Here is a 27,783-nt window from a genome sequence, read left to right as displayed (position 1 = left end):
AGACAGGACATTGGTACTATCTAAATATGCACAGCTACCAAGACAATCACATTTTTTTCTTTTTTTTTTGTATTATACATCAGCATTAGTTAAGGCATATGATGCAAGAAAGCAAGCTTATGCAGCATCAGCCAAAAAAAACAAAAAAACAAACCCCTTTCCATTTCGCCCATACAATCGCTCCAAATGTATATCTAGTTCAGCCTTAAATTTATTTAAGCTATCAAATTTAACCCCAGGCGCTCACATCTGGTGAGTATAGTCTTGGTACACTCAGGGTCCTGAGCTGGATATCATCATTATTCTCTTTTTTAGTGACTCCTTTCTATTTCTGACTCTCATACCCAGGGTAACTCGGTAATTTTTTTTGGCTGGTGCAGTATAAGCTTCAAGCTTCCTTGCACCATATGGGTAATAATATTAATAGGAACTTCCACAACAACAGATGGAAGTCTGTTTCAGCAATTAACTACCTGCGGGCTAAAGGCAAACTTCCGCACATCTATTCTACAACTGTCTTTACTCAGTTTGAACCTATAACCCCTCAGGTTTGTAATCTGAACAAGTGGAAGAATCCCTTGAATGGCTTGAGCATGCTCAAGCCATTCAAGGACTTATACACTGCATCAGATCATCTCCTGATTGAAGTGTATAATACTATATAAAATACTAATCATAAGCATTCACTCAGTCACTGCAAGTTTGCACAGGTGACCTGGCATGCATGCACGTTTAAACAGCTTAACCTACAAGAATGTAAGAGGGGAAAAAAAATTTTTCAACAATTTATTCGCTATTCCCCTGCACTCACCATTCTTACATACTTACATGCTTTGAACAGTGCCCAGAATAGGATGGCAAACATGTTTCTTTTTCCCTGGTTAAGTGCACACATTTCTCACCCAGCAAATAGGCAAAACAACACATTAACATATACAGATATGTATTCACTCATGCATGTACATGCGCGCGCGCGTGCACACACACTAATCTTTTATTCATTATTTTATTCATATATACATAGATAGGGGAATAATAACATTTATACATACTTGCATTCATTTTCACACATTTGGAATATAAATTCACCACACTCTGGAATGGAGACACACATTGGGTGTGGGGGTAATCTCTATCCATCAAGTATTATCACTTGTGCAGTTCTCAATCATGTCCGCATTGTGCGATGTGATTGAAAGTTCCAATCAAGTATAGACTACCATACACCAACTGCTCACACAAACCAGTGCCCTTGACCAATGGAGGACAGTCAAGGTAGGAACAATAACTCTTACAAATACTTGCATTAATTTTCACATATTTGGATATTCGTAGCTGTCTGGAATGGAGAACACATTGGGAGACATGTAATCCATATCCATCATGAATATCAATGGTACAGCTCTGTCATGTCCACATTTTCAGACGTGACTGAGAGCCTAACTAAACAGAGACTGTCGTACACACTCATTGTCATTTATTATTATTATTATTAATATCCATATGATGCAAAGAAGCCTGAGGCTTATGCTGCACCAGAAAAAAAAAAAAGTTCCCGAGTAACCCTGAGAGAGAGAGTCAAAAGTAGAAGAGAATCAACAAGAAAGAGAAGAATGATGATATCCAGCTCAGGATCCTGGGTGTGCCAAGCCCATACTCACCAGATGTGAGCCCCTGGGGACAGCTACCCACAAAAACCAGTGCCCATGGCCAAGCTCATTGGAACTCGGCAAAGGCAGGAACATACATTCTTGTGTCGTAAAATATGCACTCATTCACATAGACCTATACCCGTGCAATCAACATTTATTCACGTCATCCATTTATACTAATTATTCAAAAACATACATTACATTTATCAAATAAATAAATCATGTCAATTGTAATTAGCATTAGTTGAGGCATATGATGCAAGAAAGCAAGCTTATATAGCATCAGCCAAAAAAAAAAAAAAAAAAACACCTTCCCACTTCACCCATCTGGTCACTCCAAATGTTTGTCTAGTTCAGCCTTAAATTTATTTAAGCTATCAATTTCCACAACAACAGATGGAAGTCTGTTCCAGCATTCAGCTACCCGCTGGCTAAAGGCAAATTTCCGCACCTCTATTCTACAACTGTCTCCTCAATTTGAATTTATGCTCCCTCAGGTTTCTAATCTGAGCATGCAGAAGTTTCCCTTCAGCATTCAGCCTGCTCAAACCATTCAAGGCCTTATACACCACAATCAGATCACCTCGCAGGTGCCTAGTCTCCAGATTCTGCAACTTGCAGGATTTAAGCCTCTCCTGGTAAGAACACCCACATTGTTCCTCTCACCAATCTTGTTGCCCCTCTCTCTCTCTCTACTCAACTCATTCTAGCAGCTCTACATCCTTCCTAAAATGCAGTCTCCAGACCTATATGCAATACTCAAGGTGTGGCCTGACCATTACCTTATATAAGGGGATAATCACCTCCTTCTCTCTGCTAGCAAAATTCCTATATATCTTTGACAAAACTCCATGACCTGCTCTGGCAGCCTGTCTGCACTGCTCAGAGACTGCACAGTTACCCCCAGGTCTTTTTAATTCTCCACCTCCCAGAGTGTAGTACCACACAGTTGTTATGTTTCGCTTGGATTACTGCTATTCATATGCAGTAATTTGCATTTGTCAATGTTAAACTTTAGTTGCCACTTCTCAGCCATCTGCCTAACTTTTCTAGATTCTGTTGCAGTAGCATACTGTCTTTACTGTCATTAACAACCCTGCCATCCTCTGTATCATCTGCAAACTTGCACATTAAGCCTGATATACCTTCATCATTATCATTGATAAATACACAAAACAACAGTGGGTCCAGCACCGAACCCTGGTGGACTCCATTAATAACATTAGTCCATGTAGAGCAGTGTCCATTTATTACTACACTCTGCTGTCTCCCACTCAACCATCCCTTTATGTATTGCAGCAACTTGCCCTTAATGCCATGCTGCTCCAATTTGTAAAGCAGTCTTCCATGTGCAACAGTATTAAAATGTTTCCTGAAATCCAAGTATATGATAACAAAATTAATTTTTGCATCCAGTTCCTTTGTGACCACATAGTATCCAATAAAATTGGTCTTCCCCTTAACAAACCCATGCTGTGTCTGAACTATTACTGCAGTTTTGTCTAGATGATCCCGCATCACTTCATTGATCAGTGATTCCATTATTTTCCCTGAACAGAAGTTAAACTACCAGGTCTATAATTATTTGTGTCACCCTTTTAACCCCCCCCCCTTTGTGAATCAGGGATACATTTGCCCATTTTCAGTCCATTGGGACATTCCCTGAATCCAAGGATGTTCTCATAATTATGGCTAAGGGTTTGTTAACTTCCCTCGTTGCCTCCTTCAATATAACTGGATAGATTGCACCCTCCCCAGATGCCATTTTTTGTGTTTAACTTCAACAATTTCTCCTCCACTTTGCTCTACGTTATCACAAAATCATTTAGCTCCCTGTTAGAGTTTAGTAAACGTCTGCCCGTCCCTTCCTTACAGAATTCCTTGTGTGAATGTAGATGTAAAATACTCATTCAGTTTGTCAGCTATCTGAGCAGGATCATCAACAGTTGAACCACCACCATCAAGTGAACCAATCTGATTTATCCCCTTCCTTCAAGAGTTTACATAAGTAAAGAAGTCTTTGCATCCTTTGCCAAGGATTTCTTGTAGTCAGCCTTCGCTTGCCTAACCTCCTTTGTGACTTGATTACAGACTAGCTTATATCTGCCATAGGCTTCTGTGTCGCCTGATAATTTGCATGCATCCCACACATTTTTCTTCTCTGCCACAAGCCTCATCAGTTCATCCGACATCCATTAAGGTCTAAGTCTTGAACAGTATTTCTGTTCAAGACTTAGACCTTAATGGGGGGGGGCAAGGGTTACCTGAGGCAGGAACTTCCTAGTGACTTCCCTTTTGGATGTTTGTTCCCATCTACTCTGCCATTTCTGGTAGAGTGTGGTTAGAATTCTTTTTCTCCCCTGTTTTGGGTCAATTTCCAAATTTATGGTAATTCCTAGGATGTTTATTGGGATTTGCCTCTTGACTATATGATTGAGGCCCCTTCTAATGACTTCTAGGTCAAGTGGAAGGGCACCTGCTAGGTGTGCCAACTGTGCAGCATGTCCTTGTAATGGACAATGTGATATGCTGGGTGGAATCTAGTTTTGCCCAGTTCCTAACTAGAACAGCCCTAGAGAACAAAGTGTAAAGTCTGTTAGTTGTCTGATGGCACCTGAGGTTTCCCCGTCTCCGCATTGTATTCTTTGTAAGTGACACAGAACTCTGTGGTGGCCAAATATTTAAAGTGTGTGGGGAGTGGTTTGTTCTGTAGTACTATATGCTGTTGTTTCTCTGACCATTTAGCCGTTGGGCCCCTTTTGGGAGCCACCATTGCCCACACTTTGTCACGAGGAGGCAGGTCAGGTACCCAGTAGATTATTTAAGTACTCTGGCAGGCCCTACCACCTATTTTCTGAGGATTTCAGTGGCAAGACCTATATATGTATATAAAAAAACAGGGGGTGAACACTAGAATTTGGAAAGGCCGAAAGAGGTTTACGAGAAAGCATTTGAATTTTTAGACATTGATTAGAATTTGGCAGCATTGTTAGGGGTGTACTCAGTCAGTTTAGTTAGAGTGGGGTAGAGATTGGAGAATTGGGGAGGAAACAGGTAGAAGAATTGGGATGATAGAGTAGGCATCCCCAAAGAGGTCAGTGGGGACGAGCCCCACCAGGAAAAGTATGGGGGGCAGGAGGGGAGGAAACAGAGACCCAACTCCTCCCCCCCTGCCTGGGGATGGGGTTTTAAAGGGAACTGGGTTAGAGTACCCAGTTCAGATCACCAAATGGCATGTTGGCAGCAAAGCTGCAGTATGTCTTCGTTGGTGATAGTTGTCAGGTCCATGTCTTGTCAAATCCCGTAGGAAGGTCAAACTGCCCATCCTGCTCCGGGGGATGGGATATGTTAGCTGGATATAGGAGAACCCACCAGGCAAGGGGTGGGTGGGAGAGACATTTACTTCATTCAAAACTGCATTCTCACTCCACTTGAATTCTATTTTATACTTTTTTTCTTATAGTTTATAATATATTTTTTTTATATATATATATATATAAAATATATATATATATATATATATTTTTTTTTTTTTTTTTTCTCTCTCACTAACTCATTCATCTCTTTCTCACACACCAGGGGGGATGCAATGGTGTGCAATGTAATTTAAATACTAATGCTTAATAATTAAGCTAAATAAGAAAGTTTATAAAAGATTAAAACTAGGGTTAGTGTATACTTAACTGTAACATTAATGGTTTCTGTTATTTTTCTCACACATTTGCACTCTCATTCATTCTTCTGGCTTTCATTTCATTTGTTTAACTCTTGCTTTCTGCACTGCACTCTCTAGGCACCTCAACTTACTGTTATCCTTCAGTTGTGGTGCAGGCGTAGCCGCAAGTTTTATGCAGGCCAGGGGAGAATGCAGTGATAGTGTTTGTGTTGTTAGTCATTGTTTGTTAGTATACAGAGTGTTTCAAAAATGATGGTCAATAATTCAAACGTGAAAAGTACAAACTAAAATAAGCAAAAAAGTCCCAGTGAACATTGGGCCACAAATGAATCATTTTCAAGATAATGCACATTTTCTGTTAAGATCTGCCACTGACTATGGGAGCACTAGTTTATCAAAAAGCTGTGAATCCTTTACTAAGGGTGGTTTTATTAAACATAAGATAATACATTTTTAATTTTTGGTTTCAACACCACAGGATTTTACAGATGTTACATGTTACAGGATGTTCTTTCTAACACCCTTTCCTCAATATCCGTTGTTATGCTTCTGGGCCTACTTGCTTGTACTCCATGTGCGAATCACCCATGTTCTCTAAGGCGTTGATGTACCCTGATGAATGTGCACCTGTTGGGCTGCCTTCGGCGGGGAAATGCTTCTTGGTAAAAACGTGCAACCTCGAGTGCACTGCCGTTGGCTTTACCATACATGAAGTGCATGTCCGCATACTCTTCGTTGCTGTAACCTCTTTCCATGTTGACTATCCTTTGACAAGTGCTAATATGCCTGCTACATCTCAGATCATTGAAAAAGGGGAAAGGGAGAGAATGAGCATAACCTAACCTAAACAAACAATTCAGTGGTGTATCCCAACTCTGTACAGTTCACCTTGTCAGTGGTGGATCCCAACTACAAATGTGCAATATCTCGAAAATGATTCACTTAAGGACCCATGTTTACTAGGCTTTTTTTGCATATTGTAGTCTGTACAGTTCACCTTTAAATTATTGACCATCACTTTTGAAACATCCTGTATATAAAGTAGTATTATGAAAACAACTGGGATTACCTCTATTTTTGATATAGGATGCTTCTTTTCGAACCAACTCTCCTAGTCCAATATGCTAACAATTCTTTGTGAAGGCAATATAAATGTGAAACATCTTCCCCACTGTCAGAACAGTAATGTTCAGCCCCCTCGGTCTCAAAATTGAGTGCTCAACCCAACTTCTGTCTTCATACCTCTGCCAGCAAGGAAACCATTACGTAGATTAAAATTAAAATTTAAAGGTCTAAAAAGCTTAATAAATATGGAGCGATTATTCTCTTCGTTCCTGTAGATTGACATTAAATTTAAAATTTAGGGGTCTAAAAAGCTTAATGAATATGGGGTGATTATTCTCTTCATTCCTTAAGTCAGACTAGAACTTTTCGAAGTGACATGTTCACAGGAATAAGAACAACACACAATTAATCCGAAACTTATGTCTTATGTTGTAATGTTTGTTCTTCATGCATGCGCATAAGTGACCAATCATCGGATATTGATTGAATTTTAACATAGTTTCATCTCCAGGGTTTCTACAATAAGTAATTTGTGGTAGTTATGTTGAATATTTATTATTTTTGTTTCATTATTGTGTGAAACGAAAGTTCCGATGCATTTGAACAACCTGCTTGAACCGAAGCTTTGTTTTGTTTTGCTCAAAGCTGTGCCACTCCCATGGTAGATTTTACATAAACGGTGTCACAATTTTTGCATGGAATGCTGTATACGAGGTCATGCTGTGATTGGAATGTAGTTTCTGTGATCAATATTCTGTAATTGCATTAGAAAAATAATGAATAAAATAAAAATTAAAATACCTTTAGAATAGATAAAAAGGAACGAAGAGAATAATCACTCCATATTTATTAAGCATTTTAGACCTTTATATTTTAATTTTAATGTCAATCTACGTAATGGTTTCCTTGCTGGCAGAGGTATGGTGTTTGGGTGTTTGAAGACAGAAGTTGGGTTCAGCACTCAATATTGAGACCGAGCGGTCTGAACACTACTCTTCTGACAGTGGGGAAGATGTTCACATTTTTTGTAAAATTTATATTGCTTCACAAAGAATTGTTAGGGCATTGGACTAGGAGAGTTGGTTGGAAAAGAAGCATCCTATATCAAAAATAAAGGTAATCCTTGTTGTTTTCATAATATAATAGAATATAGGAATTATCGAGCACTGAATAGCTCTCTATTATCAAATATAAAGTAGTATAAGTTATTATTGACTTTGTATTCTTTCAGCCAATTACATTTGCTCTTCCACTCCTTCCCATTCACCATTATACTTATTCACTCTTTCCATTGTGAACAGTCCTGTACCATAGGTTATGACTGGGAGGAAGATTGCCTTATTAATAAGTGCAAGCATCTTTCTTTTTAGTCTCCAGTTGTCATGACTGATTCTTGCAGGCATGCCAGCTTAGTTTCCTACTGTTTTGGTAATGCAAGTTAGATTGGGTAAATTCTCAGTTTGTTATCAAACAAGACACCTAAGTATTTCAATTCTGCTACTAGGACTATTGTTTTATCTGAAATTTTGATTTGTGGTTAGGTTTCCCTTTTAGCAGTACTGATTGGTTTTAGTACTGGATATTACCAGTTTGTGAGTTTTAGCCAGCTCTGTTGGATATTGAGAGCATGGTTTGCCTGTTGTTCTAGGCTGGCTCTTGCACTGGTGTTTACAAGCAAAATGAGATCATCTGCAAAGGTGACCTTGTCTGTGTGGCCAGTATCCGTTCCCAGGAATTCGTCCAGAACTAGGTTCCAAAAAAAGGGACCCGGTAATGAACCCTGGGGACATCCCCTGGTAACTGTTCAGGTGAGGCTTTAGCAGTGGGTTTTTACTGTTGCCTGTGTATTACTAAGACAATCTTTTATGTAGTTAGGTGCAATCTTCTGAGTATGCTGGGTATACTCACTGTATCAAATGTACCAGCAAAGTCAATTGATATAGTTTAATAATTTAACTATTTACTAATATCAATTGATATTAGTAAATAGTTTATATATTAAACTATATATTTTTGGGTAAATAGTTTACATTAAACTATTTACCCAAACTATTTTTGTTAAGTAAACAAAATTCTCTGAAATAAAAATTGTATTGTATTGAAAAGGAAGGGGGGGGGAGTCCCAGTAGCTAAAAATTTTCTGTGGTCAATATTCTGTAATTGAATTAGGAAAAATAATGAATAAAATAAAAATTAATAGAATATTAAAATTAAAGTACCTTTAGAATGAATAAACTAAAAAAAATTAATTTTAAAATACAACTTTATTGCTTTTCATAATGACATGGGTATATTTTTTCATTGCATTGTATGACATGAGTAAAATACCAGTTAATATGGCAATAACTGTAATAATTATAATAGTTATAATTTCTTCAAATTAATAATTATTAATTTGAAGTATAGTTTGTGTTGTTATTAAAAGTTTTGGCACAAGGGCTACAGTGGCCATACTGTTCCCCTTTCAAATTAATATAATTTCAAGTTTGTACGTTTTTAGAGGTGAGAGAACTCCTTATCTTCTTTAGAAAGGAGAACAGTTCATATAGATTTGCTTCCTTTCCCAAGCAGCTGTGCTTCATTTTTATACACTGGTGTGCAAAACTTAAGGACCAACACTATTTCTAAAGGTTACAACCACAAAATCAAACGAAACAGCCTGTGGCGATTTGCATAACTGTGGCCATTCAGTAGAAAGCTGGTGCACATGCAAAAATGTGAATCGTGATCAGAGGGCTCACATAAACAGATAAAAGCAGTAGTTCAGCAGTTATGTGCAAATTACAAAATGGTGAGCACGATTGTTACAGACGTTCGATTAGTTTCGTACGGTGCTACAGACAACAAAATGGCCAGTAGACAACATCTGGATGGCTTTACTCTAGGTCGAATAATTGGGAAGCTCAAGAAAGTTCGAAGTGTGAGGAGTGTGGCTGCAGAGTTTGGTATCACCCATAGCATTGTCTCGTGTGTGGTTGTCCTTCAGAATGAGATTCAGCTGTTCGAAGGACCCATGGTGGTTGTCCATGAAAAACAATGCCCAGTGATGACCGCTATATACTCCTACATTGGAACCGACACCAGACAGAGGGATCCACTGCAAACCAGCTGCAGAGGAGCACAGGATGCAGGATATCGTGGTTTACTCTGGCCAGGTGACTCCACAAAGGTGGACTGTTTGCCCGACGGTCAGTAGGCTGTGTCCCTTTAACACCTGCCCATCAGAGACACCGTTTACAGTGGTGCATTGAACACAAGGACTGGACAACAGCACAATGAGGTAAGGTACTCTTTACTGATGAGAGAAGATTCAGTCTCAGCAGCGATACTGGACGTCAGCTAATCTGGCAAGACATTGGCACATGGTATCACCTCGCAAACATCACTGGAAGATATCAATATGGCGGTCGAGGTGTTCTTGTCTGGGGAGGCACTATCTTGGATGGATGAACACAACTGCAGATACTGGAAGGCGGTACTGTAACTGGTGTACTCTACTGTACTGAGGTAATCCTTCCCCACGTGCATCTGTTCCGAGGTGCCATTGGCCCCGAGTTCATGTTTATGGACGATAACGCCACACCCCATCCCACTGCAGCTGTTGATATGCTTTTGGAAAGTGAGGACATTGTTCGTATGGATTTTTTGCCTGCCTGTTCCATTGATCTAAACCCCATCGAACACATATGGGATGCTCTGGGGAGACGCCTAGTGGCACATCCACACCCACCAGAAAATGTTCACCAGCTGAAGATGGTGCTGACAGAGTAATGGACGTTGTTACTGCAAGAACTTATCAACAACATTGTTCTAAGTATGAACAGGCAGTGCAAAGCCTGCATAGACATTAGGTGGCAATATCTGCTACTGAGGACGACCTCTTCCCTTTGTTCCATCTTTGGCAGTGGTGTATCTGTGTCATGGTAGCCAGTGCTGTGTTTCCATTTTTGAATAAAGTCCCTCTGTACTGTTTTGTTTCCGTTATTGTTTCCTTCATCATTTCTGTACCTCACAAGCTTCCTTTGGTATTCTTTTCCCATATCCAGGCCACTCCTATGAGAAGCTACAGGTGAAAACTTGACTGGTCTTTTTAAGTTTTGCATGCCAGTGTAGGTTCCTGTAAACTTCTGTGAGATAGGAATGATTTTGGTGATAATAGAAGAAGCAAGTAAAATATGTTTCACTGAGAGAACATTATTGAATAATGTCCCCCCACTTACGATGTTACCTGGACCTGGTTGCCATGCCCCCCCCCCCCCCCATCACGATACCTGGATATGCTACTGCGTACAGTTTACAGACATAATATGCTGATGCCTTAGCTCCTCAGCAGTTAATCTGAAATAGATGTTTAGAGATTCCCCCCCCCAGTTCTCTTTTTATGTTCAGTTATTAGTCATTAGTGTCTTCTAAGGTTTATTTACATCATTTCCTGTACTTGATTGAGAATTTGTTTACTAGGCTATCATTGTGAACCTGATTGAAATTCCTACCATCCAGTATGCCGGTAGGAATTCAATCAGGTTCACATATAATAGATATGACATATTTTTTCTGTGATAAGCATTAACAAGTGCTTTCCGAATCCCGCAGTACATAGTTTCTTTTCACCTTTTTTTATTTTTTATTTTTTTAAAGGTTTCCTCTCATTTTAACTGCCAACCTATCACAGTTTGTAGATAGGATTTGCCCGTGCCCCATTACGTTTTCTTGCACTACGATTTATTGCAAAAGTGTTTTGAAACCTTCCTACATCATTCATATTTTTGATTCTCTCAGAATGAACATGTGCAAAAGAGGATTGTTACATTTTACACAAGTTTGTCATTTGAAATGAATTTTAACACAGGATAGATCGTTTAGCACACACGTAGGAAATTATGGCTCTTGAGATTTCAGTATATATTGTCTGTAAGTTTTGTGCATTTTATGGTCGGTTTGTTTGTTTTGCAAAAAAATCCGAGTTGAAGGGGGGGGCATAACTTTCACATGAGGCCTGCTTAGTGTGTGGTTCCCCAGATGGCCATTTCAGCGATTTATCAGCACATCATTCGTAGTTATATTTATAACTTTTTAATAATGCTACACTACTTAGTAGGTGCCTCCGTAGCCAGGTGGGAAGGAGCAGCAGTGCATAACACACGCTTCTTGATTAGACTGGGGTTCGAGCTCGTCACCACCAAATACGGAGGATGCGGAAAGGTCAGGGAATGACCACCGCATATTCCCGGAGCAATATGGCCTTAGTTGCTAATGCTCCTAAAAACCAATAACTACTTAGTAGTGCAGAATAAGGCAACTCATCATGGCTGGCCTTGCAATATCAGTGATCAAAGCCTTTCTTAAGGCTTTACACCCTTTTAATACCTGGGATGTTTAAAACAGGTATGTAAAACCCACCATGCCTATAATGTATTTAATATAGAGAAGTCTCAAGCGTGTTCAGCTCCCATTTTGAAAATGCAGTACAACTGTACACCGATGAGCAAAAACATTGACTACCGAGTCGTTATGCACATCGAAGCAACTGCAGGTGAACTAAGGCGCATGCACGGAATAAAAAACACCCGTTACTGAGCTCCGTTATTCAGTGTACTCTTGTTCTTCAGATGGGGAAGGTACTGGACTGAAGCGTGTTTGACAAAGGCCAAATTATAATGGTCAAAAATAAATAAAAATAAATTTTCTGTTTATAATCCGGGACGACCAAACGGTCAGAGGAGTTTACAAGATACACAAAATACAAGAAATAGCACCGTATTCAGCAGTCACGGGCTTGAACCCCGGTCATTCAAGGCACGTGTACTTATGCACCTGTGCGCCTGACCACTAGGCTACGGTCAGATGACTGGGTCAGAGCATATCCGAAACGGCACGGCTCGTGGGCTGCTCACGGTCAGCCGTGTTTAGTACCTACCGAAAGTGGTCCGAGGATGAAAAACCCACGAACTGCTGGCGAGGTGTTGGATGACCACATCTCATTGATGCTCAAGGGTGATCATTGATGATCCATGTTCCGGACACTCTGATGACTGATCTTTGATGAAACATCAGGATTGCCAATATGGCTGCCTTACCGTTCGGACGTGTTGTTCGCCGCGCCGCAAAAATATGTTCGGAATATGTGTTTTAAGTTAAGCCAGTTATCCAAATTGTGTACCCAAGGAATAATTTTCATGAGTGGATAACAGCGGTGAGATTTGTTTCTCTTTTTATTGGGTGTTTTTGTACATTTCAACTCATTTTTGATTCAACGCTGGTAACAATGTGTCAGTTCACCATGGCAGCATTGTTCTAGCGTTGGAGAGGGTGGCAAACCACATATTTTTCTGTCACAGTGGTTGAAGTGCACTGTTGATGGAGGGTGACCCCTGTGTGTTTCTAAATAGGGCACTGATCGTGTTCCAACATTTCTGTGACTTTTGATTTTGCTATTCTGGTCGTAATTATGCACACAAGAACTGAAATGTCCACATTTCCCTCTTAAACGAGCAATGCCATTCATTGCCCGAGAACACTACGTTGTGGGTAACTACCCACTCTCAACGCTTTCCTGGTAGTGCTTGCTCAGTCCAAAGTTCAGGCACTCTATGAGTTAATCCCTGCTCAGTGCTCGACCTGTGGCAAAATAGAAACCCACTCACCTTCCGTCTGAAAAAGAGAGAGTAAAATCCTCATAGCAGGAAAGCTATAGGGCGGCTCCACTTATTCTGGCTGCTATGTTAAAGAAATTAAGATTACATTTGGACCAAAGAAAATGGATTCAATAAATCATTTTCGAATAAATGTCCTCGTTAATCCGAAGACAACAGAAACGGATGACAAAGCGGGAAAATCAAGTGCAATGCAGCCACAGATGGCAAACAACGGAAACCACAAGATTATAGAAAGTGAAGACATTGACTTTGCACAATCTGGCTCCACTACAGCCAAAGGAAAATAAAAAATATGTGGCACGAAAAATGGAAAGAGTCACTCGATCCAAAAGCGATAATAAGGATTCTGCTGAACAGTGACACAGGCAGACAACATCGGGGAGAAACCCCCGGACAAATCGCAGGACACTCCATTAGCCCTGACACTGCCACCTGGCACGTTCCTGGAACAGCCCCTTGCCCTGCGAATGGCATTAGAGAGCTTGTTCAAGGAGCAAACAAACAGGGTTTTAGCAGTCCTTAGGGCAGAGATAGTCTCCATCTGGATGAAGATGGAGACAATATTTGTCCAGACACAACTTAAAAGGGAGATTGCCCAAGCCAAGCTAGAGGTGCTCCAAATCATTGGGATGAACCAAATGCCACAGCGTGTTCCCACATACTCACAGGCGCTAAGGAACAACATAAATACCAAAATTGTGAATACTGGCACAGGTGGCCTCAAAATGGGGCAGAAGAAAACCCTGCTTACCAGAAGCAGTTAAACATACCGTCATGGACAATCTGAGGACAACTTTAAATAAGGTCCATCAGGAAAACGAGAAATGTTGGTGTGATCATTCAAATTGAAACAGAACAAGACATACAGGGGATACTAAAAAACCCCAAAATATCCTCGCTCGGGTTGCTTGCCGAACCGCCTAGGGAAAAAGGGCCCTGTATTATGATACATGACCTAGATAATGATATCACCCCTGAAGAGTTAGTCCAAGAAATCTACAGGAAAAATTTCAATGAATTGCAACGGGATGGAGCACCAGAGTAGCACATCACACCGAGGTACAAGACCAGGGCCAGGACTGGGGGTGCTGTCAGCTGGATCTTGGAGCTGTCCACAGCTGCCTGGAAATCCATAAAGCAACAGACAAGGGTATATGTAAATTGGGGCAGTCACCACTACAGGGAGTATGTGGCTGTCCCGAAATGCTTTAGGTGTCACTCTGTCCACGCAACACACACCTGCAGGCAAAAGCACTCTACATGTGGCCATTGTGCCAAAGATGGCCATGAATATAGAGACTGTCCAAATAAAGCTGAAGCCCCAGTCTGCGTCAACTGCAAGGCCCTGAATCAGCCACGTGACCACTCTGTAAGGGATAGCACCTGCCCAACATACAATAAAGCAAGGAGTACACAACAGCTATGGACAAATTATGGGGAGTAATCCAAAACAATACAGTCACTTCAGGATAAAAATTGCACAACATAACACACAGCGTTTTAGGGCAGTTGCTTAGCTAGTTAAGAAATCTAATGAAAAAAACCTGGACATGCTCATACTCCAGGAGCCATATATACATAATAAAGGAGTGAGAGGTTACCCCTTAAAGTTCAAGATTGTCCAAGTGGATGGAGACACTCCTTCGGCGGCTGTCGTGGTTTGTAACCCAGACCTCACGATTACAAAAATAACCGACCTTTGCACAAACTGGGCAGTATGTACCCACACTGCCTCATCATGGAATTTTACATCTCTGCGGTCTATGCCAGACCAGGAGAGGACATTCTTCCCGTCATAACGTATCTGCAAACCCTACGGCGCCAGCTTCCGAGTGCCAAAATTATTGGAATGGGTGCAAATTTCATGTCCCCAGCCTGGCATAGTGAGATGCTGGATAGGAGAGGTACAGTGGACAGCGACTAGAGGAGTGCATAGCAAGCAGTAACTTTACTGTCCTGAACCTACCAAATCAGCTTCCCACATTTTGAAATACAATGTGGGAAGAAAACATTGATCTTACCCTTACAAGCCGCATAATAGCAGGACACCTCGCCCCCTGGGAGGTACAGGACCACTGAACCACATCTGATCATAGGGTTGTAACCCCCAGTCTGCACCAAACCCTAATTCCACGACAGATCGTAAGACTTCTCTCGCCAAGGTATGCCATCCCCCAAGGCCAACTGGGATCTCTTCCAACGGACGCTGCTGATGGGAGCAGAAAACATCCGAACTGAAGGCCAAAACTTAAATGACCTCCAGCAGCAGGTGATAAAAGTAATCACGGATGCAGCGGACATAGCCATAAAAAAGAAACGCCCAGCCCCGATGGCTGGTTTCCCTGGTGATCACCGGAACTTACTGACCTCAGACACAGAGCAAACAGCCCGAAAAGCGTTCCAATGAGCACGCAGAACCTGGCCATAGGCGAAGGTGCACGAGCTAAGGCATAGGTATGGCGAGGCAAGAAATAACTACACGGCCAAGATTAAGCAGAAGAAAAAACAAACATGGGAAACCCTGGTCAGTGCAAATGGCAATGCTGACCCATGGGGAATTGTTTATAGAGTTGTCGGTAACAAGCTCCCAAGAGGGGAAGTGGTTACAGCCACCGAAACTTCACCGGGAAGTTATACAGAACCTGGAAATCATCAATTGAAAACATATTAGACCACATCTTCCGCTCTTAAACTCCAGAATGAGGAACAGAGAAAACTCTGTATACAAAACTCGTCTTATTGTACCACGGCAGTTGAACCTCCCTTTACAATCTTGGAGCTGAACACAGCAGCAACAAACGTCAAAAACAGGAAAAGTCCTCGTGAGGATTGGATTGAACCAGAGATGCCCAGAAAGGCAGTAGAGAAGATACCAGACGCCATTCTAAATCTCTTCAATCGCTTTTTCAGAAGGCTATTACCCTAATAAAGGGAAAACAGCAAGAATAAGACGTATACTTAAGAATCCAACCAAACACCAGGATAAGCCAACATCGTACAGACCCATAGCTTTGCTTTCTACCTTGAGCAAACTTTTTGAGTGGCTTCTGTGCCAGAGATTAGAGACTCACTTCCAGGAAGCTAACATAACGTTGCCGAACCAGTTCGGCTTCAGAAGAGAATGCTCAGCGGCAGATGCTTTGGAAAACATAATTGAGGCAGCAAAAAAACTGTGACATGAAGTATTTTTTCCTCATATCAATAGACTTTGCTGGTGCTTTTGTTTCTCTCTGGTGGCCCGGAATCCTGGCCAGACTTAGGCGCGCCCAAATTCCAGGCAACCTGTTCTGCTGCCTTTGATCATACTTGGATGACAGAAGGATTACAGTGTAAACTCCCTTTGCCACTGTCTCCAGGCAAGGGATCGCCAATATGGCTGCCGTTGTTACTGCCACGCTGAAACAGCGCTCTGTGATTTATGGATTAAATTATGAGTTCTTAGTGCTTTTATTTCAGGAAAAGTATGTCCAATGATTTATAAACTACAGTGGACTCTATAGGTGAGGAATTTTTGAGTATTTAACTAGAATTTTGCAAGTTACCAGCGTTTTTTATCTGTTTCCTTTGTTTGCCAGACCTACACTGGTCACCATGTGGCTGGCAGCAGGGATATAGAGAGGCACCGATTTTAACGCGGAAGCCACGTTGGTACCTTGTACTTGACTGGGAAGGTGCCACGATCTGTGATATATCCAGAGCAAAAGCTGCTCCAACAAGCTGTGCTTACAACTGTTTTAAAAGACAGTGAATAATGTTTCTAGTGACTCCCCCACGCCATAAACTTTCCATGATGTTGTGGAATCTTCTCTCACGTGCTATTTCAATATTTTAGATGTCACAGGAAACCCCATGTGGAGGTAATCCCACTGCTCTAGGGGCATTTTAACACTTGACTCCCCCCCCCCAACGATTTGACCTTGGGGATAGCTCAAATCGTTGCCAGGGTATTGTGTGACAACCATACAACGCACGAACTTGTGTGGCCCACCAAACTTCGTCTTTTTAAGTCAGCTACAAGAATATATAAACAGAACCCCGCTAATCCGAATACTCCGATTTTCCGATCTGGCCAGAAATGCCTTCGGAAAACCCCAACCAAACCGAAGAAAACATCGGAAAGAACCAGAACCCATCCTGATTGATGGCAGTAGGGACGACACCGAGGAACAAAAACCGACCTCACTTTCAAAAAAAAGGAACAAGAAACCGGGCGTCCCGAAATTCGAACGGGAAACCAGGCCGCAATAAGACCTGAGCAAAAGTAATTTGGAACAACAAAACCAACTGACTGAGATGACTGAAGAAATGCAAACCCTAGACCCCACCTTACCAGGGGGCCCAGTACCAGACCAGATTCTCATACTCAGGTCTGCACTGGAGGAAATTTTTGCAAAGCAGAACAATCGAGTTACAACAACGATTCGAGCAGACATTATCTCACTGTGGACAAAACTGGAGACTATCCTGTACAAAACCCACATAGAGAACGAAAAAATAAACGCCACATTGGAGGCATACCTGCAAGGCGGGGCAAGAGAAATGCCACAGCGTGCCCCGACCTACTCAGAAACGCTGAGGAGCAAAACCACCACTGCAAACATAAATGAACCTGCAAGAGTGTCCTTGAGAAGAACACTCCTACCAACACCCAACATAGTCATCCTAAAGTCAACAGGACAAGATGAACATACAAGCGAAGAAATAAAGAAGGTGGTAATGGAAAACCTGCGGAAAGACCTCGGAGCTACCCGAATTAAAGCAATAAGGAAAACAAGAAACCCAGGGATTGTAATAGAAACGGAGACCAAGGAAGAAGCGGAAATAATCATGTCCAATACAAAGATCCCAACCTTGGGCCTTACTGCGGAAACCCTAAGAAGAAAAGGGCCATCTGTCATAATATTTGACGTGGACCAAGACATCACCCCCGAGACTCTAACCGGGGAAATCTATAGGAAAAACCTACAGAGAGGACTACCAGAGAGGGATGAAAAGCTAATGGTAATGCCCAAGTATAAAACAAGGGCCAGAAGCAGCGGAAACTGTAACTGTGTAGTGGAGCTGGCCCCAGAGGTCTGGCAAGTCCTTCGGGAACAGCGATCAATTTATATAGAGTGGAGTAGCCACAGGTACAGAGAACACGTGGCTATAGTAAAGTGTTTTAGGTGCTGCAAATATGGGCACACGATACACACATGTAATCAAATGGAACCAACCTGCGGCCACTGCTCCGAAAAGGGGCACAACTTCAGTAGCTGCCCAAACAAAGCAAAAGACCCTGTATGCGTCAACTGCAAGCTACTAAGGCTAGATCATACGCATTCCATAAGAGATCCAAAATGTCCGACATATCAAAAGTTCAAGTGTATATATCAACTCAGAACCGATTATGGGTACGCAACGTAAAAAATATAACGATGGAGTGCTAAAAATTCACCAAATACTGTAAATGCGCAACGTGCGAAAGCAGTGGTCGCCCAAGTATGCCTAAAAGCAGAAGAAGACAATGCTGATCTCATCCTTATTCAAGAGCCCTACACTCACATGAAGATTAGGGGATACCCGCTCAGGTTTAAAATAGTACAGAGTGACGAAGATACACCGTGGGCAGCAATTATAGTCCGCAACCCAGAAATAACAGTAACCAAGATCCCACAGTTATGCACGCCATGGGCAGCATGTGCACATATAATCAGCTCTGTCGGCTGCCTATATGCAGTCTCTCTCTACTGCAGACCTGGCGTCGAGATTGACTTCGCCATTACATATCTCCAGGATGTCCAAACTACCCTAGCAGGACAGAGGATCATAATAGGTGCCGACGTCAACTGCCGATCCCCAGTCTGGCACAGCGCCACGCCGGACCGGCAAGGCACCAGAAACGGCCAAAGACTGGAAGAGTTCCTGGCTAACTCAATATTGACGGTTAAAAATCAACCTTTCTGCCTCCCAGCCTTCTGTAATACACTTTGGTAGGCGGCCATTGACATCACCCTAATCACAAGAAATATCGATTCCCACGTGACCGACTGGACGGTGCAAAATGCTTGGACCACGTCGGATCACCGTACCATCATCTACCGGATACAGAGAACCACAGCAAGAATCGCAACAGAAAGGACGTTGCTAAACAGATTTGCAATCTCCAAAGCCAATTGGGAATTCTACCGAGAACAGCTTATTAGTAGAGCCCAACATGATAGAATTGGGCAAACCAGACAGGATGGCCAAGAAATAAGAGAGGACCCAGACGAACTGCAACAAATAATAACAAACATCATAACCAAGGCAGCTGAAGTTGCCATAAAAAGAAAAACGCTTTCGCGCAAGACCATGCCCTGGTGGACCCCAGAGCTGCAACGACAAAGGAGATTAGTCCAACAAAAAAGGAAGGAATATCAGAGAGCACGGAGGTCGTGGCCACCCGCTGAGGTCACTTACCTGCGCCGCCAGTATACAGTACTGAGAAATACTTATACCGAGAGTATAAAGAAAAGTAAAAAGTCCTCCTGGGAACGACTGGTCTCAACTAAAGGTAATGAGAATCCCTGGGGAGTGGTCTACAAGATCACAACAAATAAACTCCCCAGGGGGGAAATAACCACAGCAACTATAACGCCGCAACGCACCCTCACCACAACATGGGACGACTCGGTGGCCAACATTTTGAACACCATTATAAAAGACCCACCGAATATACTCACGGAAGACCAACAAGCTATCATACAGGCAAATGAGACCTATAACACCCAACAAATGGAGCCGCCAGTTACCATGGATGAGCTACAGGAAGCTGCAACACAAATGCGCAACAAGAAATGCCCTGGCCCTGACCTCTTGGACCCAGAACTCGTTAAGAGGGCGGTGGAGCACATACCGGAACCCCTGCTGCACCTCTTCAACTGCTGCCTCAGAGTGGGCCATTTCCCAACTAGCTGGAAAACAGCACATCTCAAGCTCATCCTGAAAAACCCAACTAAACCACCTGAACAACCAAACTCTTACCGTCCCATAGCGCTGCTATCAACACTAAGTAAACTCCTGGAGAGAATACTACATCGATGAATACTCAGCCACTACAAAGAAGCTAACCGAGTCACCCAGACAATATGGGTTCAAACCCGGACTCTCCACGATTGAAGCAATTCGGAACCACCTAGAAAGTTCAGCAGAATGTAATGAAAAGTACTTCCTGGTAATTGCGGTCGACTTCACCGGGGCGTTCGACAACCTCTGGTGGCCGAGCGTCCTGGGCAGACTCTGCAAGGCAAAAATCCCCATGAATTTATATAATTGCATTAGATCCTATCTCTCAGATAGAAAAATGAGGGTAATGGCACCGTTCCGGAGCCTGACAAGATCGGTCCGCAGGGGCTGCCCGCAGGGATCTGTCCTGGGGCCGCTCCTGTGGAACATTGTTTTTGATGAATTCCTGGCACTCGACTTGGGTGATGTCAACGCACAAGCTTTCGCGGATGATCTCGTCCTAACGGTGGCAGCGAGCTCTAGATCACAGTTAGAAGCCCGTGCAAACCATGCACTGAAAGTGCTCCAGGACTGGGCAAACCTGCATACACTGGAGATTTCCCCGACCAAAACGAACTCAATTCTACTGAGAGGAACACTCAACATCAGACGGCCGCCCCAGATAAAAGTAAGGGGAAGCACAATCAAACTGGCAAAACAGATGAAATACCTAGGCATTATCCTAGATTCCAACCTGTCCTTTAAACAACACCTCTTATATCTGAAGGAGAAGCTGAGAATATACGCAGCACTAGTAGTCAGAGTAACACGCAGAGACTGGGGACTAAACAAAAGAACATTATCCCTCTACTATAAAGCAATTTTCGTCCCAGCAATTACTTGTGGATCCCCAATATGGTACGTCAAAGCAAGAACTGCAGTAAATAAAAGAATCCTCGATACAATACAGTGAAAATACTCCTCACCATCACCAGGGCATGTAACACGGTGAGTACCTGTGTGCTGCAGGTCCTGGCGGGAACTCTCCCTCTGGACCTGGAGGTGGCGAGATGTGGGTTGATGTACTACCTGGCAAAGGGAACACCGACCACGTTTGACACTTTTACACTGGACCCTACAAACAACCACCGAATGGAAAAACAGAAAATCATAGAACACCTGAAAGAAACTTGGCAGAGGAGATGGCAAGAGACGACCAAGGGTGAAGTCACACGGAAATTTATACCCTACGTAGACAAGACCTATCCAAAAGCCCCCAAATGGTTCTACCCAGGACTGAACACCACCTTCCTCCTGACGGGCCATGGCCCCTTTAACGCAAAACTGAATGCATTCGGACTGACCGAGGACCCAACTTGCACCTGTGGCAATATGGAGACGTGGCAACATATCATGCACAAATGTGAATGCTATGAGGAACAAAGATCAGTACTCAAAGATCAGTATAAAATTTGTACCAAAAGACAATGAGCATCACCTCCTGGATTCGGAAGACGAGTACACCGCGTTCAGCCGCTACGCCCAGGACATCTTTAACAAAAGGAGAACAGAAATCGCTATCCGCAACAATATGGAAACATCTGAATAGAAGAACTCCATTGAAACTACCCAAGGAGGAGACTACAGCATGAACATACCGCATGACTACAACCGATCAGAAGAAATTACCAACAAAGATAACTCTCCATTCATGACCTGGTGCAAATGGCCAGGACTGATGCTCTCAACGAATATGACTACCTGAATTGACATCAAAGCAGTACTACAAACTGACCAGAGTCATCACTCCTCTTCCTGATCCCATAAGATGAACACGAGACAAGTGAGACTGAACCAAGACTGTGACCTACCTGAAGTGACACTGAACTGAACATCCAAAAACCATGACTGTGACCGCAGCTACGCTGTTCCCTCGCCTTTTGGCGATCTGGGTTGGACACCTAGTCTGGCCCACTTTCTCTCCATATCCTGGCGGTGGGAGGGGCCGGGACCGTCCCCTCCCCCGTCTACTTCTCCTGGTGCGACATGGGCATGCCACACTGATATCTGGGGTCGTCTACCCTATTGGCCTCATACTTCTGTCTTTCCTCTCCAGTCTTCAGTCTTTCCCCCCACACTCTCTCTCTCTATACATCACAGTGTACGCCCCACACAACAAAAACTTAAACTTCCAAATTATAACAGCCAAATCGTGCACCAATTCCGAAACTTAACCTCATTAGCGAACCACCCCTTAAAATCGCGTTATTATTATTATTTATTATTACTATTTTTTTTTTTTTTTTTTTTTTTTAGGCCCTAGCCACTGAAATCTCAGGAAATTAGGTGGCAGGGCCTGCCAGAGTAAATAATTATGCTGGGTGTACCTGGTCTGCCTCCACGGGGCTGAGTGTGGGCAACGTTGGGCCCCAGCAGGGGTCTAGCGGCTAAATGGCCAGAGGAACAACGATACACAACACAATACTTCCAAATCCCATACACTTTTAAATCTCTGGCCTTAACAGTGATCTGTTACACCCACAAAGAAAACCACGCGGAGATGGGGGAAACCCCTGGTGCCGTTTGACACGAACACACTTTACACTTTACACTTGTCTCCAGGCAAGTACACAGAGGCTTCCCCCAGGGATGAGAACATGAGAACAGTGTGGGAGAATCTCATGTTCTCATGTTCCCTACATGAGAACAGTGTGGCAGAATCGGTGGAACACATGCCATTTAACAGAAATGGCAAATCATGCCATTTCTGTTCTGTAAGGATGGGCAAATGGGAACCTACTGAACATCTCACCAGAAAAGACACATTCAATACTCCTCAAGGGCTCCCTTGATCCCAGGAGGCCTCCCCAGATCAAGATAAATGGAACAACCATTAAACTCCAAACAGAAGTCATATATCTTGGCGACAACCAAGATATCAACTTCACACTGTATCTTAGTTATCTCAGAGTAAAATTCAGGAAATATTCCGCCCTATTCGCTAGTACATGCAGAGATTATTAGGTATTAGGTATTAGGTATGTTCGGGGTCTGACGGCACCTGGGATTTCTCCCATCTCCGCGTATGTTCTCTGTATCGGACAAGCCAGAGATTTAAGTGTGTGGGATATGTACTGTGCAGTTTGTTGTGCCCATTGTTCATCTGGCCTGTTAGCCGCCGGGCCCCTAGAGAGACCCGCCGTTACCAATACCTGCCACAGGGAGACCGGCCGGGTGTTACCAATATTTGTACTCTGGCTGGTCTTGCCACTTACTTTCCTGGGATTTCAGTGGCTAGGACCAAAAAAAAAAAAAAAATAATAATAATAAAATAAAATTAAAAAAATAATAATAAATAAATAATAATAATTATAATAAATAAATAAATCGAGGTTGATATTAGTGATACTTAGCAAGTTAGTATTAATAGTACGCGCCGTGGGGCTGTGCGGTGAAAGTGAGTTTTAAAAACTAAATAGGTTCGGGCAAGAATTTTGATGTTCTCTTTTGATTTTGAAATGTAGGGCTAAACGCTGTGCAAGACAAAAGTTTGGGGGAAGGATGAAGACTGGGGGGAAGAGGTTGGAACTGGGATCTGAAAAAGAGGGTGCTCGCCATCCTCTACAAGGCATTCTTCATCCCGGCACTGGCTTATGCAGTGGAATCTTGGTACGCCAAGGCAAGCACTGCTGTTAACAGAAGGAAATTGGAAACCATCCATCGAATAATTCTCCTCGCAACAGAGCATGCTGCACGGTGAGCACCCATGCTCTCCAGGTCCTTGTGGGGTCTCTCTCTCTGGACTTGGAGATTTTGGGTCATGGGCTGCTGCACTAACACACCAAAGGAAGGGTAATCACACATTTGGGATACATTACTGGACCCAACCAGATCACAAGAAAAAAGACGTCTTACAGACTACATGAAAACAGTGTGGCAGAATCGGTGGAATGACTCCACTAACGGCCCCATAACTAGAAGCTTCATACCAGACATTGGACGTGTTTACCCTATTTCCCCAACCTGGTACTCTCCTGGACTTCATACCACTTACCTGCTGATAGGGTATGGCTCCTTCAGAAAGAAGCTACGCGATTTTGGAATTTCAGACATAGCGCACTGTAGATGCTGACAAGAAGAAACTTGGGAGCACTTGCTCTACGAATGTAATATCTATGAAGACCTCCGTGGCCTGCTGTTTACCAAACTACGCTCCATTCTTAGAAATCGGGAGGACATATTGCTGCAGGAAGAAGAAAACTAAGGTTTTTATGCTTTTCGCTCAAAATCTCTTTGCGAGGCAAAGAGCACTTCCACCACCCTGAAACAAATTTCAGAATTTGGACCACCAAATAGTCGCAAAGAACACAACTTACCATTGATGACCAGCTGAGTGACTACACGACTTGAACACAAGAGGAGTGACAACCTACAGCAACTGAAAGACAACTGAGTCCTTACTGGATGCGACCAGACACTGGGACCTAGATGTAGCTGGCCTATCACGTGCAGGTGACGCATCTTGGCCTCTGCCGAGACTAAGTCCACCACCTGGAGAGTCAAAGTGAACAACTTAGATTGCAGCCTTGCTGCCAACTAGCCAAATGGCGACCCAGGTCCGACACCTTGCCGGGCCTACTTTATCTCCTTTTCCCGGCAGGGGGGAGACATCCCTGTCCCCTCCTCTCCTTGCCAAACCCACTTTCCCTCTGGTGGGGCATGGGCATGCCCACTGAACATTTAGGGACCACCTTCTCTATCGGTCCCTTTCTTCTTCTACCCTCCAGCCTTCCTTGTCCCCACACAAACCTGTCTACCTTCACAGCGCATAAACCAGGTACACCCTTTCATCGCAATGGTCTTCCCCTCTGGTGGTGGTGCCGTCTTTCAGCAGGATAATGTGCCATGCCACACCGCCCGAATTGTGTTGAGACTGGTTCACGGAACATGAGGAAGACTTCCAGATATTGCCCTAGCTTCAAAATTCCCCAGACATCAATCCCATCGAGCATCTGTGGTTTGTGGTGGAACAGCAACTCCGATCTGCGGCATCTCAACAATTGACCTTACAGGAGTTAAAGAATCTGCTGGTTTCATGTTGGTACCAGATAGCACGAGACGCATTTAGAAATCTTGTAGTATCCGTGCCTCACCGGGTACGAGCTGTTTTGGCTGCACGTGGAGGACCCACATCGCATTAGGTATGTGGTCATAATGTTTTGATTTATCGGTGTACGTATGAATGTTACAGGTGTCTGTAAGACTGTGACAATAAATCCCATTCTTCCACTAGCACAAACCTTAGTTCACCAAGTGACCAGGAGTTCGCTGTCCCCGTGCAGTGCAACGCTCAAGGGCGTCCCACACATGTTCGATCGGATTCAAGTTTGGAGAACACTTCCCGCACCATAAGTGTCCCGTTCTCTGATGTCGTAAGGATGGTACAGCATTCCCTGTTGTCTTCAGATTAAATAACATCTAGAATCTGTAGGCTAAAACAGGACTCATTAGAGAACCGAACTGTACTCCATTTGTCAGGCTCCAAATCAAGTGTTCATGGTGTCAGTTTCGACGTGCTCTGCGGTGGTTTGGGGTTGGGCTAATGGAATACATACCACGGCTTCCTTGCGTAGATTCCACTTCAATTGAGTATTCTTAATACAGTCCAGTTGGAAATGTTTCACCTGTGGCCGCAGCAACCTCAAGAGTCAGTTGATGACAGGACATTGTAGGGTTTCGTCTTGCTGTTAGAGCCAGATAGCAATCTGTTCCACTGAAGTAGCCCTCGATCGACCTTGGCCAGCTCTTGTAATGGTTGCCGTCTCCTGAAACTGCTTCCATAATGCCGAGACGACACTATGTGAGATATTAAGCCGACATGCCACCTACACTTGCGACTGCCCGGCTTCAAGTTGTCCATCGGCTCTCCATTTAAGGGTATTATCTAAACAATGACGAATTTCTATCCTGGAGATGTGTGTGTATATTCCACTGAGCAAGCCAAAAAACGAGAATGAAGTGATGTGGTCCCAACCTGTGTTTTGATAGGCATGAATAACTTTCATAATGCACGGCTGTGTAGGGTGGTAGATCGATTTCTACTGGATACTCGGAATTTGCATGCCAGGATTCCTATTATATTAAATATTCGCCTTTGGCGACACTGTTTTTCAATAAAATATTCATGAAAAACATTTTGTTCTCTTAATTTTGTCGAGCAGTGTAGAGCCCCCCCCCCCAAAAGAACCCTATTATATTAGGCCACCCGAATATTTAAATTCATATGCAATGCTGCGTGTCTAATGCTTGTAAATTGCATGTGTTCTATGGTCTATTTGTCTGTTTTGCTGGACGAAAAACTCCATTTCTGGGGGAAAATCTTACTATCTACGCCTGAGGCCGACTAACCCAACCACGGAATGAAAAAAGCCCATAAAAGTTCCTTGCATCATCGATGGGATTCGAATTCGGCCTTTTCCACCCGGTGTGAGGAGGACGGTGACAATACCACTGCGTTATCCGTGCAGGCGAGCACTGTAGAACCAGCGTACTTCTTCTTCCTCTTTCCAAGGTGAAAACTGCCTTTAAAGGAAAGAGATTTCAGGATGTTGAGGAGGTAAAAAGGTAACCGCCGAACTGAATATAATCTCTTGGGATCCTCCGCTGACCATTTTCAGAAACTTTTAGAGCGGTAATAAGTAAGTTTGTTTGTTGTTTTTTTTTAGAGCATTTGCAAATAAGGCCATATTGCTACGGGCATATGCGGTGGTTATTACCTGACCTTTCTGCATTCTCCGTATTTGGTGATCACGGGCTCGAACCCCGGTTTAATCAAGAAGCGTATGCTACGCGCTGCTGCTCCTGCCCACCTGGCTACGGAGACGCCCCAATAAGTTAGTGCATTCAATCAGGTTGGATTACCTTTGAATAAAATAGAACCGTTTTTGTTCTCCTTCACGTATTGTACCAATTCAAGAACTTAATTGCACACCTCTTGAAGTAAAAAGACCTAGAATTTATTTCGAAAAATCTGATGAATCTGCATTAACGTGAACCTTTGTATTCTATTTTCTTGACTTTAACTTATTTTTTTGATAAAAACACGAAATTTATCATTTGCATAAATTAAGTAGAATTTACCTAACAAGGAAAATGCGTTTTTCTTTTTCCCATTTTGTAGAAAATCATTTCTAGTTACAAAAAAAACAAAAAAAAAAAAAAAAAAAAAAGAGAAAGAAAGAAAGAAAAAAAAATGGATGCCATACAAATTCAGTTTTCGAGCCTGTATAATTCACAGTGATAATGTAATTGTCAATTAACTCTTTTATATCGATTTTGTGAAATTGCTTACTTGCAAAGCACTATTCCATCTCTTAGAACCTCTTCATAAGGTATAGAAGGCAGCCTCTCTCCAATTACTTCCTCTATCCATTCTAGTACTTCTGCTTCTGCCTTTGGATCACGTTTTGCGGCGATCTACGTGGGGAAAAATAAATAATAAATAAATATATAGCGTTTAGGAGAATTTTAATTATATCTCGCTGTTAAGTTGGTACATATACATTATACAATAATCTTTATCTAGACAAATCGGATATATATATTTTTTTTCAAATTATTATATTAGTGTCACCCGTAATTCATTACATAAACTCGTATTTTGTGTCTGTAAATTGCGTGTTCTCTGGTCGATTTGTCAGTTTTGCTGTATGAGTAAGTGTATGGTTGTGCAGTATAGTGCTGGGCAGGGCTGTAGTGGAAGGTATAC

General features: G+C 42.7%; 1 protein-coding gene across 1 annotated transcript in view; it reads right to left on the bottom strand.

Annotated features, from left to right (window-relative positions):
• LOC150081552 (muscle-specific protein 20-like) overlaps positions 1-27,783 on the bottom strand; it is a 104,109-nt gene that overhangs the window by 25,564 nt on the left and 50,762 nt on the right. Inside the window, exon 2 of the mRNA XM_090380102.1 lies at positions 27,367-27,491. Within this exon, the coding sequence (XP_090236228.1) occupies positions 27,367-27,491 (125 nt within the window). The remainder of the gene's footprint in view (positions 1-27,366; positions 27,492-27,783) is intronic.

This window comes from Mastigoproctus giganteus, chromosome 8 (assembly GCF_048544385.1).
Source record: "Mastigoproctus giganteus isolate SK-2022 chromosome 8, ASM4854438v1, whole genome shotgun sequence".
NCBI lineage: Eukaryota > Metazoa > Arthropoda > Arachnida > Uropygi > Thelyphonidae > Mastigoproctus > Mastigoproctus giganteus.
This window is presented reverse-complemented; position numbering and strand designations above follow the sequence as displayed.